At 44.5% G+C, this 22,567-nt stretch overlaps 1 protein-coding gene across 1 annotated transcript in view; it reads left to right on the top strand.

Annotated features, from left to right (window-relative positions):
* Positions 1-18,075, top strand: part of Il19 (interleukin 19) — a 29,004-nt gene extending 10,929 nt beyond the window's left edge. The window contains exons 2-6 of the mRNA XM_027934629.3: positions 11,982-12,128; positions 12,278-12,343; positions 15,262-15,414; positions 16,355-16,429; positions 17,644-18,075. Of these exons, the coding sequence (XP_027790430.1) occupies positions 11,985-12,128; positions 12,278-12,343; positions 15,262-15,414; positions 16,355-16,429; positions 17,644-17,739 (534 nt within the window). The 5' untranslated portion in view covers positions 11,982-11,984 and the 3' untranslated portion in view covers positions 17,740-18,075. The remainder of the gene's footprint in view (positions 1-11,981; positions 12,129-12,277; positions 12,344-15,261; positions 15,415-16,354; positions 16,430-17,643) is intronic.
* Positions 18,076-22,567: the final 4,492 nt, after the last annotated feature.

The raw sequence follows: 22,567 nt of genomic DNA, 5'->3' as shown, positions 1-22,567 counted from the left end.
TAACTTCTCATTTGTCTGGTTGTACATGATTTGAGTTACACAGATCATGTAATCATATATGCACATAGGGTAATAATGTCTGATTTATTCTACTCTCCTTCCTACCTCCATGCCAAAATACCTCTATTTTCTGCCCATCTTCCTTATTGTGAATTAACATCCAGGTCCTCTTAGCATAATATTCTCTAGTTCTAATCATTTACCAACAAATGTCATAATTTCATTCTTCTTTAAGGCTGAGTAATATCCCATTGTGTATATATAGCATATTTTCTTTATCCTTCCATCTGTTGAAGGGCACTTAGGTTCCATAGTTTAGCTATTGTGAATTGAGCTGCTATAAATATTGATGTGGCTGCGTCACTGTAGTATTTTATTTTTAAGTCCTTTGGGAATAAAGCTAGGAGTGGGATGACTGGGTCAAATGGTGGTTTCATTCCAAGCTTTCTTAGGAATTTCCATATTGCTTTCCTCAGTGGTTGTACTGAAATCTAACTTTTCTGTTCTCAGTCTACTTAGTACAGACTGTGTCTGTGATTTCTTTAGACTTTCTTAGTTTCAGGACTGAAAGTTCTGTGTTCCAGGACACCTCCGTGTTCCAAGCAAACTGGCATGGCTGGACACCCAAATACCAGTGCTCATTCCATAATTCAGCATCATTTGGCTTTGCCAATCATGGGGGGTGGGGAGAGCTGGAGTTTTATGAGAGATAGAAATTATGCAACCCTGCTTCCTCCTAAAGGAAAAATGACTCAAGTCCCCCCAGCCAGGGGAGGACCCTTCTATATGCAGAACTACTATGAACAGCTAGCTGGAAGAGCAGATGGGCAGGTCCCTTCCAGTGTTGGATCCATTTCGGTTTCGTGATTGCCATCACTGGTAAAGAAATATCTGAGCATGCTGTAGCCTGTTCCTAGGCAAGTACGTTGGGAGAAAGGCATGTTTTCCTTTCCAGGTGAATGCCCCTGCTTAGTGTAATGTTAATCCTGTACACGTGTTTGCACCTATGATTCTTAATCCAGGAGAGGAAGGAAGAGCTATCAAGTTCCATTTCTGCAGAGGAGGAAGGTGAGGCATGGAGTTGATCAATTTGTCCAAAGTTATCCAACCATCAACTTCCAAAGTTAGAGCCAAATCCAGGTCTTTTTGTTGTAATGCTGGGCATTGAATGCAGGACCTTGAGCATCATTGGAGCTTGTGCTGTACCACGGAACCATGTCTTCAATCTCGAGTCTTTTAGTGTTATTAATTTAGAGTTCATCGACTCCTGAGGAGTTTCTAGATGGCTATCAGAAAGAAAGTTTGGATACATGTGTCCTTTCTAGTGGTGGCTGAGTGGAATGGGAGTCTATATATTTCATCAGTTTTTCAAAGGAATGCATCAGATATCATGGACCTGTGCTCTGTGCATAGTTCATCTTTTCTGTGCATCAGCATTGATCATTCAACAAAAGGAGCTTTAGTGACAGTCAGCTACTCTGCCACTTCCAATGTGCTTAATTTATAGTGCTTCAGGGTTGCTAGGCAAAATAATTGATTTTCCTTTAGTGCAGCCAGTCTGTGTTTTTCTTTCTCTGCTTCATAATTCTTCAACGTCCATGAGATATCAAGTTCAAAATTTTTTCTTTTGGTGCCACCTTTGATTGAATCCTCAACCTAGATACACACTTTTTTTTTTTTTTTAAATTGTTGTTGTTAGTGGACCTTTATTTTATTTATTTATTTATATGTGGTGCTGAGAATTGAACCCAGTGTCTCACACATGCTAGGCAAGTGTGCTACCACTGAGCCACAACCCCAGCCCAGATACATAATCTTAAAGGAAAAAAAAAGACTATGTAATTCATCTTGTCAATAGCCAGGATTACCTGCCTACAGCTCCTGGATGATCTAATTATGTTGAACATTGGGTGGGGAACATGTATTTGGGCATGATCACTCTGATTTTCCCCTGGAAGGGCTTCAATGAGGGACCCAGGAGAATAGCATTTCTTTGGTAGGAATCTAGGGGCTCTGCCCTACTGGTACCCTGTTCAGCAGGGAGGCTGCTCATGTAGAACTCTCCCAAACCCCATGCAGGAAGATATGGAGAAACACCAAAGAATGATGTGATTGCCCATGCCTTTGGAAGTCCTCATTCCCTATCTTCACTCATTTATTAATTCACTCAACAAACATTTAGGGAGTGCCTTTTATGTGCAGCATTTTGGGAATAAAGCAATGAGCAAGACAGACAAGATCCCTGTCATGATGGAACTTGGAACATGGAGCATGGAAGGCAGAACTTGACCTTAGTTCTTGAAGAAAAAGGTTAACTTAACCAAGGAGTCATCTGGTCACTAGCTGTCATACACTCTCCAGGGGGAGACATGGTTGGTCTCAGCCTTCCTTGAGCTTCGAGTCCGATAGGAGAGAGATTTCAGGATGACCCAAACTATCTACAGTGAAAATGAACAGAGTAGAAAAGAAGTCAGCAAGTGCCTAGGGGAGAACGAGGAGGAAAGAACTCAGGGAGGGCTGTGAGAGCGAGCTATCTAGAGGAATTGCATCTTGCTTTCAGTTTTCTCCCTTAGCTGAAAATTCTAGGTCAATTCTAAGTGGATACTGACAGGCAGCTTCCATTCAGCATGCTGTATTGCAGAATTTGAACCTGGAGTGTGATGAAGTTTTGGCCAACTCAGGGTAGAAAATCCTCTAGGCAAGGAATTCTGCACTGAGCTTTAGGCTTTCTGAATAGACAGGATCCTGTGAGCTGGGATGGTACCATGGGAGAGTGGTGCTGCAGGGACCCAATGTGGATAAAGATGTGGTGTTGTACTTGGTTTGCACCTGAAATATTTCAGACTCATTAGCCCTTGCTCTGCCACCTGCTTGCTCTAACTGTGCAGGAGCCAGAGGCACCCAGCCCAACCCTTTCCTCCCAGGTCTCCTGAGATGAAGCCCTTCCCAGGAACTCCCTGTCTCCTAGCACCTGTGGACACAGCACTTTTCAACTGACATGGTTTATTTGACCTATAGGGAAAACCCACATCCGATTTCCACAGAATCGTAGTTTCTATTGACATGCCTGGATTTGTTGGTTGGGAAGAACACTCTTAAGCCACACTCCATTCCATTGGCATTTCTGCTTGTCCTTGGCTTGGAGGGGAGAGATGTCTTTAGTTCTGTGGGAGGAAAGTTTGAAGTTAGAAGAGGTGACAAAGATTCCGTGACTGGCAAGAGTGCTGGATTGAGATTTTAGGGTTGTGAACTCTAGTTTCAATCCAGCTCCACCACAATTTGCCTGGATGGCTTTTGGGCAGGACACTTCTCTCTGACTGTCTGCAGTTTGCTCATCTGAAGTGAGGAGGCTGGACCAGATGCTCTTGCTGTCTGGTATAGTGAAGTGGTAAGGAATGGAGTTGTTGGCGTGGGGCTGCCTATGACTGCACCCAGCTTTCTCACTTACCCCTGAGTGCCCTCGGGTGAGGTATTCAACATCTATAAGTCTCAGCTTGCTTCCTCATCCAAAACAATGGATGCAGAAAGAAGATCTATCTCATGGAGCAGACATGAAGATTAAACAAGATAATGCATATAAGGTCTTAATACAGAACTGGTTTCAATACTAGCTAGCTAGTATTATTTGTCTAGCTCTTTCTGTGCATGAGTTTTGAGTCTGACCATGAGAAATGTTAGCTATTGGAATGAAAAGTACAAAGAATATTTGGCTTTATACCATTCTTCTGGTTCTTCCTGGAGCAAGTTGACACACAAGGGCTGTAGGAGAACAAGGTTTCACCTTCTCCCAGTGGCTCCTGCCTCCCTCAGTGGATTTGAATAACCTGTTGCCTAGAAAGAGATATTGTAACATGTTTATTTTGGCAGGAAAGGGGATGGAAGTGACATGTTTGTATGGCATATTATAAAACAATTAAATCTGCATCTTCCATTGTCGTAAGCTGACACATAATTGTAAAACAAAGCATTAAGAAATAGTTTATGCATGTTCTTCAGAATTATGTATGTAAGTAGTGACAGAGGAAGATGAACACTGAAAGCTGTTGTCCATGGGGCATAGGAAGAGCAGCAGGAAAGCCTACAGCCACCAATTTTTCATCTTATATCCTCTAAAACCATCTACCTGGACATCTTGGATTAACAATAAAAATTAAATTAGAAAATAGAAATAAATGCAACTTGTTGTTGTTCTAGGGCGTGTGCTCAGAAGGGGTTTACTGTTTAGCATTCAGCCCGTCACTTATATGGGCTCCTTTCAAGATCCTGGAGGGGCCCTACTGATGTATGTTCTCACAAAATTCACAAGAGTAAAGGATTTTAGTCTTGACCAGTTAAAACCAGTGCCTCTTCTATCTGCCTTCTTCTCTGTCATATTTCTCTCATGCCAAGTGACATTAGAGAGGCACAGTGTTTGGGAGATTGGGTTAAAGAGTAATTGGGGATGCACTTGGCTTTGAGAGACACATCTTTGAGTGGTTTGTAATCACATCTGTGTGTGGTTAAGATATTGCTAGCTATCCCTGTATGAAAATGGCATCTGGAAATACTTCCTCAGACCCACTGTGCTTATTCCTGGAAATGTGTGGGTAGTGGAAGAGAAGCAAGGTTTGAGATATATGGCACCAGAAACAAGCATGTCAAAAATTCTTCCAGTCATCAGGCATGGAAAATGTAAGCCAAAGATTTGGTTTTCATTAAAATCCAGTGAAAACGGAAAAAATATATTCAGTAATGCCATATATACAATTATGAATGAATTACAGACTTTTTCCTTTTCTGACAGGAATCCTGTAAAACAGATATTTTTTCAGAATTCTTGTTTAAAGGGCACAAATCTTTAGCATATTTTGTGCATTCCAACAAGCAACAAAAATCCAGTTTTGGATAACCATACCCGAAAAAATAAAAAAAAAAGACTTATTTTTTTAATTCTCTTTCCTGAAAATAGCGTTAAAAAAAGTGCATCATCTGCAGAAAAAACAAAAAACAAACCAGAGATGACAGGTAGTTAATCAATAAAAGTTTTAGTTTGTTTTTCTGGATTTTGTGACATTTTTGGTATTTGTCAGCTTTTAAAAATGTGTAACAATGTGACTTCTTTTCTCATTCTAAACAGTACTCACTTTTGTTTCTAATATGGAACTTCTAATTCTGAATTCCATTTCTTGAAAGAAACTCCATCTCTACCATAAAATTATGATCTCCCAGCCCTATACAGCCTGGATATAGCTGGTCCTGTTGTAGGGGTCCAGTATAGGGAGGCCAATTTTAGCAAACCTACAGGTTGCACAGGTTATTTTGAACCCCAGGTAGATCAACCCTGAGATGTGTTTATCTGAAATTCAAAGGTAACTGGGCCTTTTGTATCCCATGGGAATATGGAAGAAGCAGCAGCCGGCTCAGTGGGTGAGAGTATGGGACCAAGAGAGGAGGGGATGGAAAACACAGAGACTCCACCTGCAAGTCTGAGGTGGGTTCTGGAAGTTGGGTGGGTGTTTGCAAAGCCCCAAAGCCAGGGTATAACTTTCTAGGTGACAGGGTCCAGGGAAGTGTGGGGTTGCCCAGGAGCAGGTGAGGGGAGATATAGGCTAGATCTGGAGTGGGATGGGTCTGGAAGTCATGGGGAGGGGTTTCCTTTGGCTGAGAGGCCCCAGGGAGCCATGCTGGGACTTTCAGCCTGGGAGCCCCAGGCCTGGGTTTGCATCTTAGGCAGCTTGGCTGCTAAGGGCAGGGTAGCTGTTGGAAGTGATCCCTGGTTAGTGACCCGCAAGGATACATTGCTTGTGGTCCTATTACCTTTCCCCAGGCCCCCTTCATCTCCATGGGAACTGACTATGGCATCTGAGCCACAGGACCCAGTGACATAAGGAGCCAAACAGCATCTGCAGCTCTAGATTAGCAGGTTTTACTGAGAGCCCGATGGGCACAAAGAAGAAGGAAAGTCCAGGTTGATGCAGCACAGGGGTGCTGTCCTTCCCTCCCCACTAGCCCGGGAGTGGCCAGATTGGATTTCCTTAGGTGATCAGCTTCCTGGATAAGCACAAGTCACAACAACTTGGGCCAGGAGAGTGACATCATCTCCCTGCTGAAAAGACTTGAGGGGAGCTGCACTCGGGGGCACAGGCCTGTAATCCCAGCAGCTCTGGAGGCTGAGAGAGGAGGATCACATGTTCAAAGTCAGCCTCAGCAATGGCGAGGCATTATGCAACTCAGTGAGACCCTGTCTCTAAATAAAAAAATACAAAATATTTTTGTTAGGGATGTGGTTCAGTGGTCGAGTGTCCCTGAGTTAAATCCCTGGTACCCCCCCCCTAAAAAAAAAAAAAAAAACTCGAGGGCCCCACAGCTCTAGGTTCCCTTCCACTCCACTCAACCCTAGGATAAGAGGAAGACAGGGCATGGAGTTGGGAGATGGGAGTTTGAGAACAGTTGAGCACCTCTTTGCTGTTAGGGGAGAGGCGACTCATTTATTTCTCCAGCACTGTGGTAGGAGAGTTGAACTGTGGGTTCTTTTTCTTTTTTTCGGATTTATTTCTAAATTTCCCAAGAAGAAAAACTTTCTTGGGCTTAAAATTTCTAGAATTGGAAGGTTTATCTTTCTTTCTTTTTTTTTTTGCTTTTGTTTCAATACTGTAAGCAATCTTAAATGTATCATTATGATCAAGATATATTTACCAAGACCTTTGAACATTTATATTCTGTTTTTATGTCTCTTTTTACTTCCTACTTGAAATTTTCACCCATCAGCAGCAGTACTACCTCTTGCTTTCAAAGCCCTTGTCTCTCATATGTTTTAGTGTTTTCTAGTCCTCAAAATGGGTTCTTCCTCAAATCTAACCAAAGCCATTTCCATAGACCTAATCCACTATATCTGGATTCTGCAGTAGGGCTGCACATTGTTCAATCCCATTCTCTTCTCATAAAAGGGAAGGGGCATGGTCACTTCTGAATTTGTGCAAAATTTTTTTTTAAAAAAAGGCAGCACCAGTATCTTTATTTTTTAGTTATAGAGGGACACAATATTTTTATTTTATTTATGTATTTTTATGTGGTGCTGAGGATTGAACCCAGCATCTCACATGTGCTAAGCAAACACTTTACCCCTGAGCCACACCCCCAGCTCCTGAATTTGTGTAATTTTTATCTGAGCTCCAGGATTTGTACCTGAGAGTGGGCAGGCACTCCTTCATGGACAGGAGATTGCCCTGGCACTGAGGGAACAATTCATAAATTTAGAGTAAATATTGGGGGGACAGATGATTGGAAAGTATGAGGGGGCTGCACAGAATATTCTTCATTCTGTTTTTCTAGTCTTCCTTCATATTCTTTCTGCTTCCTTATTTAACAAGTGGAAAATTGAACTCTGGCATCTTAATGGTGGTTCCAGAAGTCCTAATACTAAGGCTGAGCAAGACACTGTGTCTATGGACCGTATCTACAGATTGAAGATAATCCTGGTTGGGGTGCCATTCCATCTATATTTTTATTTTTGTATATTAAGTGTTAGGCAGCAAGGCTTAAGATGGAGAGAAATAATCTTATTGTTCCCCCTCCTCTCAATTTAGGGTTCAAAGGAGGCTGTAAAATTAATGGCAAAGGCTCTCATTTTTGATTTGCTTCTTTTTGTGCTGGGCATTATGTTGGGGGCTTATCTGTAATCTTCATGCCATCTCTACGTGCTGAATATTCAGTAGGCACCATTTGCACAATTTTACAGGTGAGTCAACCGGCACAGAGGCTGAACGAGATGCCTGCAGGCGACAATCATACGGACTAGGGTGTCAGCTCAGCTTTTGGTCTTGGCCTCCTGACACATGGCATGGTGGATGTGAAGTTATAAACACATCACATATTTTCCCATTTCCATGCAAGCTTCTCGATATGACATCTTGGCCCTGAAATGAAAGCTGGATCAGAACATACAGTCTGTGTGGTGAGACTTGGCGTGGGTGATGTTGCAATCCTATCACATGTGGGGTCCGGCTCTGAGCCAGGCAGCCCAGGCTGTGCTGGGAAAATGGCACCCACCTTCCCACCTGCCCCATCCCAGGGAAAGAGGGGTGCGGTGCAAGAGATCCCTAAATTGCAGAACTGCTCTTCACCCTCTCTTCAGAAGGAGCAGAGGGATGCCCATCAGCTTCTAAGGGAGGGGACCTCTCTCTCTTTTCCCAATTGCACAGCATGGGAATAATTAATATTTGTTAAGGAGTACTTACCACTGTGAACCACTAGATTCTACTGCTTCTCCCAAAACTTATTATTATTGCATTAGGTCCAAGGCGCTGGACAACAGGACTTCCAGGCTCTGGGCTTCCTTTCTCTTGTACCTATGCCATAAAAAATCCCTGATCCTCCCTGTCCATTTCCCTTCTCTGCCAGTGCTGTCTCCCTAGTCTGGTTGCAGGAACAAGACCTGTATTAGCCCTGTGGGGATCTCTAATTGTACCTTCAGTGGGTACACACATGCTTCGTGTATTCTGAGAATTCGTGTCTGGGGAAAAAACTGTTTATATCCTATCTTTGCATCTCTGGAAACCCTGGTCCTCACAGAGCTTCCTATCCTTGGAGAGTTGGCATAAAAGGGTAATTTAAACAAAGGGTTTTCTAGCCCAAAGCAAGGATTCCAGATTCTGTTTCCAGCTCAGTCACTGCCTGCTCTTAAACTCTATCTAACTCACAGTCTCATTTTCTTTCTCTGCCTTGGTCAAGAATGATAGGACCTTCTAAGGGGCTAGAAGAAGGGGAAAGAGATAATGCACAAGAAACCTTTGCTGCAGGAGGGAAAAATTATTCCCCACGAAGTTCAACAAAATAATGGGTGTAAAGCACTTAGCTCACGTCTGGTGTGTGGTAGGTCCCCTCTGGCTGGATGAGGCACCAGGGAGATGGTTTGTGCTAGAGGCGGAGGCACCTGCAAAGTCTCATGAAGTTGGCTGCTGGCAAGATGAGGCCATCCCAAGACTACTTTCCTGAGTTTGCCTTCAGGGTACAGTTGGTGGCATGCCACAGATCTTAGGAAAGTGACCTAACTTGGATTTTTTCTGTATAGACACAGAATTGCAAAGAAATTCTCATTTGCATGGTGATGGTGAGTTTATTTTTCCCAGAAGCTGCATGTCAAGACCCAGGGAAAGAGGCATTTCTTAATAATGATTAATCAGCTATATCACAAAGGAAAAAAATAATTAAGGAAATGACATGCTAAAGAAATGAAGGGGGGAAAAAAATCTGCCCAAAGTGGACCCACCCAGTAAACTTTGACAGCACTTCCTCTTATCCACCTGCATAAAAGTGACCAGCCCTTTCCAAATGGCAAAGAGCACCAGGAGAGAGACTCCGGAGCAGCTGGTAGGCACAAGGTGAAGGTGAGACTGGTGCCCGCTTCATCAAGGGCTTTGCTCCTCCTGATCCCGGCTTCTGTCCTTCAGGACTGTAGGGTGATCTGCTTTCACTGTGTATGGCCTGTGCTGTCTTAGGCGCTGGTATTTTGTAGAAAGGGAAGAAGTATTCCATGGGGTGTGGGGAGGTGAAATTTCTGATTTATCGTCTTTTTAATGAGAAAATATGGAGAAAGAAGGAAGGGAAGGAAGAAAAGAAAGAAGGGAAGAAATAAAAGGAAGGGGACGGAAGGAAACTCATATCTTTACTATTGCTTTTTTAAATTTTTTTGTGCAGGGGTACCAGGGATTGAACTCAGCACACTCCACAACTCCAGGCTTATTTTGTATTTTATTTAGAGACAGAGTCTCACTGAGTTGCTTAGTGTCTCGCTTTTGTGCAGGCTGGCTTTGAACTCTAGATCCTCCTGCCTCAGCCTCCCAAACTGCACCAGATGCCTGGCCTACTATTGCTTTTTCATTCCAAGAACTGTGCTGGGTAATTTACAATGTTTCTTTTTAAAATCCTTCACAGTATTAAGTATCTTCTTATTGGGTTCTTCTCCTTCTTCTTCTTCTCCTTCTCCTTCTCCTTCTCCTTCTTCTTCGCTAGGGATGGAACGTAGGGATCCACACAAGCTAGGCAGATGTTCTGACATAAAGCTACCCCAGGCCTTAAATATCTTTAAAAATGGAAGGTGCTCTCCTGGTTCAGAAATGGGTTCCTGTCTGGTGCAAGGGGAATGGCTGGGATCCGCGGCTGAGATGCCAGAGGGAGTGTTTTAAGTGGCGAGGTACAGGGACAAGGGAGCGGGGCTCGGGGTTGGCCTGCCACCTTCCAAGTTCTGGTCCTAGCAGGTTACTCAGCTTCCCTAAGTATCAGTTCCCTTCTTGGTGAAATAGGTTAGAAACAGAATTCTCGCAGGATGGTTGTGAGCATGAAGCAATTATGTAAAATGCTTGGCACTGCCGGGTGTGGTGGCACATGCCTGTAATTGCAGCAGTTCAGGAGGCTGAGACAGGAGAATCAAAGGAGTTCAAAGCCAGACTCAACAATGGCGAGGCACTAAGCAACTCAGTGAGACCCTGTCTCTAAATAAGATACAAAATAGGGCTGGGGATGTGGCTCAGTGGTCAAGTGCCGCTGAGTTCACTTTCCGGTACCAAAAAAAAAAAAAAAAAAGCTTGGCACAGTACCGGTGTGTAGGATAAATGTCACCACTTACCTGAATGGGCCAAGATATCTAGAATTGCCTGGAGAGGGGTCAGAGCTCTGGGGGACTCTTCACAGACTTCCTGCCTTGTTTTTCCAGAAAGAAAGATGTTCCAAAAAGAGAAATCAAGCTCTTTAGCTTTCTGTGTGCCTCATGATGAGGTCTCAGTTTACACCTGCTCATGCTCTGGGAAGGCATCAAGGAGAGACGAGGATTTGCTGTTTTCTTGACTTTCTGGAGAAGGAGTCTGGGGTGGGGGCAGGCTGAGGGTGTGATTCAGTGGTAGAGTGCTTGCCTAGTATGCATGAGGTTCTGGGTTGAATCCACAGTATTGCAAAAAAAATTAAAAATAAATCTAAATTCTAAAAAATAGTCCTCAAGAAAAGGAGCCTGGGAATCCTAGGAAGATGTGGGCAGTGGTGGCAGGAGTGAGGACAGTTATGGTTCACCTCCCGGGGGGATTTTTATTGTTTCAGTGACCATAGGATAGTCAGGGGTGAGGAAGGGTCCCCTGTCACTCCCTCAGCTGGCTGGCTACGTTTGCAACCCTCCTTCCTCTCTTCCAGGGCTACACAAAATACACCAACCTAGCTCACAGCCAGCACCACTCTGTGGTGCCAGGGGGGATGCTGGGTAGGGTGCTGGTCTAGTCGCATTAAGCTCCTTCTGTGAAGCTTGTGCTACTGTGGGGGAAAGTCCGAGATGGATAATAAACTCTACCACGATGTTTGCTGCGCTGTTCTCTGTGCGCATGATATGATCTAATTAATTTAAAACAATTAAAGAAAGAAGCAGAAAGATGAAGGAAAGAATCTGGGTGAGAGAATTAGAAAAGGCAACAAGTGTCGCAGGGTCTGGCGCTATCTAACATGTCCCTTGCATCCCAGCTCAGTGATTGATAGAAGAGGAGCTTGTCCTCTGGGGAGAGAGTGGCAGCTTCACCATGGCCAAGCAATTACTAGGAGACGCTCCTGCCTCCCTTTCCCATCACAGGAATGATTCTAAGCAGATACACTGGAGTGTTATAACAAAAGGGTGTTGCTGTCTTCCGAGGGCAAACATAAACCAAATGTGCTTTTATGGTTCTTCAGATCTGTTGCCTAACTGCATGGCATAGTGCTAACCCTGTTTTTCTTATGACATTTTTTAAAAAAATAATTTCTTTTCACCCCTGTTGAGGAAGTAAGCTGTGTTGAGTCATAGTAGTGTGATAGACACACAAATGTGCTCCCCAGGACTTGAGAGAGGACTGAAGAAGACCATATTGAGCTTTCTGGGGGGTGAGGGTGGGAACTTGGGGTGGGGGAGGGGAGGGCGCTTATTCAATTGATTCAAGAAACCCAAGGAAGAGACTCGGACTGGGCAGCTTGACTTCTACCCCTTTCTGCAGGACATGAAGGTACAACGTGTTTCCCTCTGGCTACTGAGTGCAATGCTCATTCTGTGCTCAGCGTACACGCGCTCTCTCAGGAGATGTCCAATTTCCGTGGACATGAGCCATCTAGAAGAGAGTTTCCAAGAAATCAAAAGAGCCATTGTGAGTATGGGTTGGTGACGGTGTGGGCAAGGGGCGTGTCTCACCTGACATCTTAGCTTGGAAGGCAAGTTCTTTCTTGCAGCCTTTTGCATCTCAGGATACCATGGAGTACTTAATGCTTGTGTCTGTCCTTCTGTTTCTCTCCATAGCAAACTAAGGACAACTTCCAAAATGTCACCATCCTGTCCACCTTGGGGGCCCTGCAGAAAACTAAGGTATTCGTCTGAGTCTTCTTTTTACTATAGTGTTATCATTACAGTGAAATGACTCTGGGCTGAGAAAGAAATCCCCACCTGTCCCCTTCTTGTTCCTAATGTCCAGTGCACTCTCCACACAGCAGGCTTCTCAAGTGTCAACCAATGGGTGAGGTATGCTACTGTCCCAGAGACCTTGAAACCCCTGGTACCAATTTCCTAGAGAAAAATGGGAGTGCCAGGCACACAGAGGGGATAGGATTTCCATGACTTGGGGATGATTTTGGAAGCTTCCATGGGGGGGACATGAAAACATAAACACGGTGGTTTAAAAGCTGAGAAATTTGTAGATGAGTGGGTAAAAGAGAAGAAGGTATTTGGGGAATGTGGGAGGGCAGGTGGAAGATCAATGAAGGTGGACACGTGTGCTTAGGAAAGTGAGGTGACCAGGTTGTGATGCAAGGACATGCAGATGGGGTGAGGTGAGTCATTGCATAATGTCCTTGGCTTTATAAGATGCCAAGAGAGGCTTTATAAGAGAGGCAATAGTTACAGAAGGTTTTGGAGACAAAAACTATCTTATCACACAGTATATTACAAAGACAGTCTGGTAAATGTGCTTTCTGGTGGCAACTGGAGACAGCAAAATTAGTCCTGCCATCAACCCAGCTGTGGATCACCCACTTCATGGAAAGAACCTTTATAGTGAACAATTTTAGACCTTGAATGCATTCTAGAAAGATCCAGTGTTTTCCAGGGATGACATACTACAAAGAAATCGAGACCTTGAAAGGGAGAATGACAAGTTAGTGGCTGAGTCAGTAATAGACCCCAAGTTTATGCTTCCATCTCTAGGTTCTTTCTCCTCTGAAGGCTGGAAATATTCGATGTGGAATAAGGAAAGTCATCAAATCTTTAATGTACCCCTTATTTTTCCCCTTTCTCTCTTTTTTTTCTGTGCTCTTTTCTAATGCCACAATATTTGAGAATACAGAGGTGTGTAATTTTTGCGCATCTGGTTAAGGGACCCAGTAAGAGTGGAAGAAGGAAAGGCTTTGTGTAGCAGTAGGCTTTACCGCAATCTAGGAAAAGCTGCCCTGGGGCCAAGGAGGCTTTTACTGCTTTAATGCTACTGGAGATAGATGTGCTGTGCTGTCCCTCTGGGGGACCACACCCTTCTTAGACTGAGCTGTAAATCTGCAGAGTAATTTGCTGGCAGGGCAGAGAGCAAATTGCTACCAGGAGACACTGTCCTGCCAGCTTCTCTGGGCTGTGTCTGCTGATTTAGGAGCCCTTTCTAGGACAGATCTGCATTCTGCAGGCCACAGACCTACCCAGATGTACCCATATCCACAGCTATCAATCTCCATTCTTGCAAATCTCAGCCCCATTCCAATGATCCCTGTGGCTTAAAAAGACAAACTGGAAGAGTTCAGCAGTGTGGTCCAGAGCAGGGTGGTGAGGATGTGCCACAGTCTGGCTGGGCACAAATGCCGCATCAAACAAAAGAGAAGGTCTCTCGAGCTAGTCAGACAGAGGAAGAAAATTTAAAGGAAAAGGGGTTGTTAGGAAAAAGGCCACAACAGGAGGCTGTTACTAACTCCGTTTTATCACAAGAGGGCGTAATTCAACCAACAGCCCCACCTATGGAGACAGCTGAGTGGCCCTCAAACCCCGTAGTTGATAAATGGGATCCTGAGACAGGACCTCAAAGATTAGCATGCCCTGTACTTGAACAGGCAGGAGGGCAGCGAATTCACCGTGCTTTAGATTTTAAAACAGTGAAGCAGTAAAAGGAGGCTGTAACAACCTATGGTCCCCAAGCTCCCTTCACGGTAAGCATGGTCGAGTCCATTACTAACTTGGACATGACGCCAGCAGATTGGGCTAGCATGTGTAAATCTGTACTAAATGGAGGACAATATTTGTTATGGAAGGTTGCCAATGAGGAATTTTGCACGGAGACAGCTAGGCGAAATGCAGCAGCCGGTTACCCTCAAAGAAATCTAGATATGTTGTTAGGAAAAGGACCTTATGAGGGTCAACGGCAACAAATTGAATATGATCCTGCTATATATGCACAAATGCCGCAGTCTGGCTGGGCACACAATCACGAGCCACCACACAGCTTGTAGATTCAAACAGCAACTCTTTATTCCCAAACTCACACCAGCCGTCTACAATCACGTTCTGGGGAAATCCACGTTCTCTGCCCAAATCCACGTTCTCTGCCCAAATCCACGTTCTCTGCCCAAATCCACCTCCACTGGGCATCTATCTCCAAAATATACTGACTGAATCCCGTGAGAACTCAAGGGGAACTCAAGCAGCAGGATACGCCCTATTCCCAGCAGGAATAATCTTAAACCTTAAACCTGGAACCTAAACCGGGAACGCCCTAATCCGCCTTGGTCCTTGAGCAAGGTCACCTACATTCAATGTCACTGCAACATGGGGTACGCTGGCAAGGAAATTGTCATACCTACTTGGCTAATGGCTCCCAGCAAGGATGAACACAGCGTAGCCAAGAATATTGAAGGATGGGAAATGTGGCGGAGCCTCTGGTGATACAAGGAAGTACTTGTCAAGAAAGCTGCTCTGCCTTCAGTTCTTTTAAAAGGGAGACACCTTATTTCTGGAAGAATTTAAATAGAACTTGGTGAGGATATGTTGGGGATGCTGTAGAAAGAATTCTAGTCTAAGATTGGATTCTGCGCCCCAACTTTTGTTAATATTACTCCTGGCTGTTCAGAAAGAGGGAGAAGCTAGAATCTCTCCTCTTCTCACCAGTTTCCTCCTAAGTGACTTTGCTATGGTAGAATGGATGGATTTAAAAAAAATGATTTTTTAGTTCTCTTGCTTCTTGCTGCCCCTACTCAAATGGACTGCTTTGGTCTCTAAGATAACCAAATTAGAGCATCTCTGATTTGTGTCTGTAGCCTTTAGATGTGTGCTGTGTGACCAAGAACCTCCTGGCATTCTACGTGGACAGGGTATTCAAGGATCATCAGGAGTCGGACCCCCAAATCTTGAGAAAAATCAGCAGCATTGCCAACTCCTTCCTCTACATGCAGAAAACTCTGCAGCAATGTGTGAGTTAGCACCTCAGGACTCCAGGCATCTGGTCCTGGTCTGCCCAGGGAGGGGCTGGGACAAGCTGACTCCAGCTGGCCTCTGGTTGGGCTTCTGGAACCACGGGAAATTCCCTGCCCTGTGGTCCATGCAGAGAATCAGGAACCTCTTCCAGTGGTCACTCCTTTCCAGTGTTTCCTGCTTCCTGACACCTCATCTGACAGTGTCCTCATGGGCAATCCTCCTGGGGTGACCAACTTATGTGCAAATATTTCTTAAGTGGTCTGTGAGAAAGCCGGGGCCAAGATTCTAGTTTTACTACAAGTGCACCCCTTAGTCTTTTCGTTTTTGATCCTTTGGGGTTTCCGTACCAGGTGACCGCTGAACAGCTTCTTGGTATAGACTACGTCTAAGGGTCACCTGTAAGTTTATTGGGATCTATTAAAATCAAAACCAAAACTAACCAATGAAAACTTAGACCTGGAGAAAACCTGGGTTCTGTCCCTTCCCTGCTGATGATTTCTTGTGTGATATGGCAGATGGCTTTGCCTTTCCCTGCCTTAGGTTCTCAAATCGTTAGAAGGAGGAAATGATCTGGTCCTGTCCTGCAATAATGAAATCAAATGGATACATTTAAACAGCTACTTAATTAATTAACCTATAACAAGTGTAGGATTGCTGTACTCAGAGAGTGGTGACAGGGTAGATACAGGAGCTCTGTTGGTGCTATCTGTGGGCTGTAAATCCAGAAAAAGCAAAAGCCATGGTCAAATGCAGGCTAAGTCCACAAACAAGCCCTATTGTCCTCTGGCTGCTCCAGGAGACTATATAATAATTCACTCACCTCCCACTGACTTTCTCTGTGGGAGAGAGGAAGAATGTCACTTTTCTTGTGGGGAGGTGGTGTAAGAGCTGGACAGGGTGGAAAGGTTCTCTGATAGGCGCCACATTGTATCACAGCAGGTGCAGAGACAATGTCGATGTAGTCAGGAAGCCACCAATGCCACCAAAATCATCCATGACAACTATGATCAGGTAAGATCTGGGAGGATGGAGGGGAGGGCTAATTGGCTAGTTCCCTTTTCCACCATCCCTCTACCATTTTCTTAGAACCCTTTCATAGCAGGACTGACCTGTGTCCTGATTTGAAGAAAGCACACGCTGTGTAAGATGGGGGTGATGCAGAGGGAGCAAAGGTGGGCAGCGGGTCCTGCACTGCTAGGCATGACATGTGCTACCTGCATGGTGACCTGGTGGTCACTCCTGCCATGGTGTTCTGTGTGCAAGAAACACCTGGCACTTCTCATGCAGGTGTCAATGAAGAGACGGGGCTTCTTGATGCATCACTGGATGATCTTACTGAAGGGCAGATTCTGGTTGTGTGGGTCTGCAGTGAGGCCTGGATTTCTGCCTTCTAACCACACTCCCAAATGATGTTGATGCTTTGGAGAGCAAGGAGGTTGGGGTCCATTCAGAGCTCTGCTACTTTGGGGACAGGCACCACTGGATAGACAGATTTCTAGAAAAAGCTGAGTCAAGTGGCTGTTACCACAAGCCAGGTATCGTCCTAAGCCCACTATAAGTGTTGGCTCATGGATCCTCACAGAAATGCTACGAGTATTATCTACCATTGATAAATTAGAAAATCAAGGCACAAACAGGTTAAGTTACTCAGTGAAGGTCGCCCTGCAGCAAAGTAGTGGTGGTGGGATTTGGTCCCACCTTGGATGACTCCAATGGATGTGCCATTAGATCTTGCCACCTCCTGGTCTGTGAGGAGGAGGAATGGAAGCTGTATTTTAATTTGACTCTTGCTAACTGTCCAAATGACGTGGGGCAAGGCACTCACCCATACGGGCTTCAGGGCTTTGCTGTATCAAATGGAGACAACATGTTCTCCATACCCACCAGCAATCACAGAGGGGACCAAGGCTTCCTGGAAGAACAAAAATACCAAAGCAAGCTGATACGAAAAGAAAATAAACAGAAGACCTAAACAGTAAAGGGAATTTTTCCTATGAGAAATGGGGTAGGGGGACAAGGGGGAAAGAATGGAGTACTTCTTACTTTGTGCGTAAGGAGTTGACATGAAATTAACCAATAAATGGTGGAAACAAAATTTTGGTTGCCATGCAAATACATTGGGCAAATAAAAAGAAAACCCATGAGGACCAGAAAGTGGGAAAAGTGATTCGCACACTTTGGCACGTCTATAAATGTCACCTTCATGATGATTTCATTGTTTTCAGCTGGAGGTCCCGTCTGCCGCTGTTAAGTCCCTGGGAGAACTCAATGTCTTTCTAGCCTGGATTGGCAAGAATCATCAGGAAACTTCTGCTGCTTGACACGAGGGGCCCATCTAATTATCCGGGGACAAATACCCCTGCGAGGACTCTTATGGGACACAGCCGACTTTGAAGGGGAGTGAGATGGGGAAGACATCCATGTTTATCCAAATGAGGGTCCTTTCAATGGACCTCCCTACTGATGTGGAATTCTGTCCCGGGGCTGGGGCCTTGCAGGGAAAACCTGGGTTCAAGCAGATCTCACCCTACAGCTGGAAGTCCCACTGGCTGGTCTCAGGCTGTCTAATCACACATGAAAGTAGCCAAATAGCCTACCCTGGTATTTATAATGAAATATGTCTGTTGAAAGGTCCCAACAGCTATCCTGGAAGGAGAGGGTTGGCTCCCCACTAATTTATTGTGAAGTTGTGTATCCCATGTCTGTGATGTTGAGCTGAAGGGTCTCGTAGTACATATTGTACCAACTGACATTTCTGAATAAACTCCATGCTTTACCAGTAAGTGCAAATGTCTTCTGATTCAGGGACAGTCTGTCAAGGAACCATAAATGAGACATTAGAAATCAAAGAGATCTGGAAGAACATAAAAGATGGGGAAGCTGAGGTCTTGGGGGGATAAGAATTTACCCAGGGCTCAAAACAAATTAGTACAGAAAAGTATTCAAAACTGGGTATAGGACTTCATTTTTTTTCTGTAAGAAAATACCTGAAAAGGGAAGAGCCCTAATATCCAGAGTATACAAAGAACTCAAAAAATTAGACAATAAGAGAACAAACAACCCAATCAACAAATGGGCCAAGGACCTGAACAGACACTTCTCAGAGGAGGACATACAGTCAAACAACAAGTACATGAAAAAATGCTCACCATCTCTAGCTGTCAGAGAAATGCAAATCAAAACCACCCTAAGATACCATCTCACTCCAGTAAGATTGGCAGCCATTATGAAGTCAAACAACAACAAGTGCTGGCGAGGATGTGGGGAAAAGGGTACACTTGTACATTGCTGGTGGGACTGCAGATTGGTGCAGCCAATTTGGAAAGCAGTATGGAGATTTCTTGGAAAGCTGGGAATGGAGCCACCATTTGACCCAGCTATTCCCCTTCTTCGTCTATTCCCTAAAGACCTAAAAAGAGCATGCTACAGGGACACTGCTACATCGATGTTCATAGCAGCACAATTCACAATAGCAAGACTGTGGAACCAACCTAGATGCCCTTCAATAGACGAATGGATAAAAAAAATGTGGCATTTATACACAATGGAGTATTACTCTGCATTAAAAAATGACAAAATCATAGAATTTGCAGGGAAATGGATGGCATTAGAGCAGATTATGCTAAGTGAAGCTAGCCAATCCCTAAAAAACAAATGCCAAATGTCTTCTTTGATATAAGGAGAGTAACTAAGAACAGAGTAGGGACGAAGAGCAGGAGAAGAAGATTAACATTTAACAGGGATGAGAGGTGGGAGGGAAAGGGAGAGAGAAGGGAAATTGCATGGTAATGGAAGGAGACCCTCAGGGTTATACAGTGGAGGGGGTAGAGAGAGAGGAGGGGAGGGGAGGGGAGAGGTGGGGAGGGTGGAGGGTGGAGGATGGGAAAGGCAGCGGAGCACAACAGACACTAGTATGGCAATATGTAAATCAATGGATGTGTAACTGAGGTGATTCTGCAATCTGTGTATGGGGTGAAGGTGGGAGTTCATAACCCACTTGAATCAAAGTGTGGAATATGATATGTCAAGAAATTTGTAATGTTTTGAACAACCAACAATAAAAAATTAAAATTAAAAAAAAGAAAATACCTGAGGCTGGGTAACTTTTATAAAGAAAAGGTTTATTTAGCTCCTGGTTCTGTAGGTTTGAGGGCTCTGTAGGCTCAGGGGCACGGAACTGGCGTTGGCTCTGCTCTGGGGAGTACTTCATGACAGATCAAGATGGAGGGAGCCTGAGGTGGGGGAAGACATTGCATCTTCAGACAGGAAGCCAGGGAGTGCTTCAGGGGTTGGGTTTACTCTAAACAACTTTCTTTCTCAAAAACTAACTCAGTTTCCATGAGAACCACCTTCATTCATTCTGAGGGTAGAGCCTTCAATGACTGAAGAGTTTCACTAGGCCCCACCTTTTAAAGGTCTTACCTCCTCTCACATTGCCATACTGAGGACCTCAAACCCATGAAACCATGAGAGGTATCCTCAAACCACATCCACCAGAGCACTGGGTCTCAAAGCTCTTCATTCCACCCTTTCTTCCATGTAAAGATCAAGAAGTTGGGACAGAGGGCCTGTGACCACTGACTGTTCCTCCACATCCCTCCATTTCTGAGTCTCTTATTTTATCTGTCTTCCCTCTGTCACTCTGATTTTGTCTTTCTCTGGTCCTTCTTTCTTACTGTTCCCAGCCTAGCTATATCTTCTCTGATCCTAATCCATTCTCCAAGGGAGTATGTGTTGGGCTGGGGAAAGTACCTTTCTGACCAAGGGATGATTGTCACGGTGACATACCTAAACAAATACTGCACACAGGCATGGTGCACCCTGGGCAGAGTGTCCACTTCTAGGTGGACAGTCCACAGATGACTCAGAACAAATACCCATCTTTAATAATGAGGAGAACATAAAACTGACATCTAGTGAGCATCAAGCTCAGTGCTAAGGGGCTAAGTCCTTTACATGTGTCATCCTGGGCAGTGACATACTGTAACCGGCTGGTTGAAACAACCTTTCTTCATTTCTGCCTGAGAACGCGCTCTCACAGTGCATGCTGTCGTGGAGAGAGCCAGGCCTCCCAAGTCAGCAGACCTGGTTTGGAGCTCTGTGACTTGGAACACAGATCTTAACGTCTCCAAGTCTCAGCGTCTTCTCCTATAAAATGCAGATACCAGTGGCAGACTCAGAGTGTCCCTGTGGGCATCCAGTGAGGTTAAGAACAACCTCAGCAGAGTAGGAGGCTGTGAGGTGTAGTGCAGGCAAGGCCAACCCAGAGCCACTTAGTGATCTTACTATGAACTGCCTGGGACAAGCCAACATATTTCTTGGGACCTTACTTGTAATGTGGACCGTGACCCCCCGACTATCTACCCTATAGGATAATTTAAAATCATTAAGAGTTATTAAGATGGTGCCTCCATTCCACTTCTAACAGTCCCCTACTGCTTTCCTAGGCTCACTGTGACAACCATTCCCATCTACTTTGTGTTCCTCCAGGGTCCTGGACCTGTTCTTATTGTAGGACTTGCACATTTGCAAACTGAGGTAGAAATTTAATTTTTTTTCATGGGCTTCATAGGCTATTAAGAAGGTGGAAGTTTGTTGGCAGAGGATCCACGCTTTCCAAGGAGAACTTGGATGGCATTCACATGGAGATGGCTGGATGACGGCAATTCCAGCATTGGCCATCTTTTAGACAGCCTGGGTGTACTTCCCAAACCCCTGCCCAACTTGTACCCTGCCATTGGAGTTGTGCTATTTGAGCAAAACTACCCCATCCCATTTCCACCTTCAGTAAAACCTACATCCCTTTCCTGTTTTCCTAGCTTCCTATATTGTTTATCATCTGTTTCTCACTTGAGTGGAAGCTCTATGAGTATAGGAGCAGTTTGGCTTGTTTGTTGCCTGGCATTTAGTAGGTGTTGAATTCACAATGTTTGAGTACCTTATTTGGATGAAAGAAAACAACAATAATAGTAAATATTTATATAGTGCTTTTTATATTCCAGGCAATGGCCTAAGAAATATACATAAAAAAGAATATTATAGTCTAAATTATATTTCCTTTAGTTCTACCAACAACTCTATAGAAGTTTTAAGAATGGAATAAAATGAAAAAGGTCCCCTCCTAAATGCTGGTAGTACAGATCAGCCAACCCTAAGGAGGAAGTTGGCATAGAGAGGTTAAGTAATTCATCTAAATTCACACTGCTCCTAAGGAGCAGATTCAGGCTTCCAATCCAGGCTACCTGGTCTCAGAAGAAACTAAAATTTCAACAACGATGTAAACATGTTGAATACTCATTATGGGGCAGGTACTGAGGTGAAACCTTAACTTACATTTTCCCTATCACTCTGAATGTTAATCCTATAAAGTAGAAGTGATCAACAAACCTCATGACCCAAGTGAAGAAGTCTGAAGCTTAGTAAGGTTCAATAATATACCTATGGCCATGTAGCTCGTTGTGGAACTAGAGTTCAACTCAAGGCATCCTACCCCAAAGCCTGGGCCCTCCACCATGATGGTATGTGGCCAGGCATCTTGCTTGAGTGATTAGATGCTGGGAAAAGAAGATTTACTGGCATAAGAGCTATGTCTGCCAAAAAGAAATACTGTCATTGTCACTGGTGGAAGAAGGGCTGGTAACGAAGGAAGAGGAGGGGGAGGAGACATTGGAGGAGAGAGCTCTCCCTCTCTGACCTTGACTCATTTTACTTGAAACTCCTGAATCTCTCTCTCTCTCTCTCTCTCTCTCTCTCTCTCTCTCTCTCTCTCTCTGTGTGTCTTCCCACTGTCTACCTGTTATTTCTTTCCTTTGAGGCTTGAAGAGCATATCCTGACTCTTTCTTAAGTATACAGTGGGCCTGCCACAGAATTGGTTTTTTTCCCCCCTTCTCAAATCTGATGCTTAAGAAAAAAATACCTGCTAAAGAACCCAGTATAAAATTCTCTCCCAAACCTCACCTTCTAAGTCCTTTATCAGCCACTGGAAGAGATCCTGAAAAATCTAGAGCTCATCCTTAACTGCTAAGGTGCAAGGGGAAGGAATCCACCCCATCTGTCAGGGCTGCACCAGGCAGTTTACAGGCAGGATCTTGTCAAGCCTCCAAGGAGGTTGAAGATCTTGTCCCCATGGGGTCAGTTAAGATGTATGA

This window comes from Marmota flaviventris, chromosome 12, assembly GCF_047511675.1.
Source record: "Marmota flaviventris isolate mMarFla1 chromosome 12, mMarFla1.hap1, whole genome shotgun sequence".
Lineage (NCBI taxonomy): Eukaryota > Metazoa > Chordata > Mammalia > Rodentia > Sciuridae > Marmota > Marmota flaviventris.
This window is presented reverse-complemented; position numbering and strand designations above follow the sequence as displayed.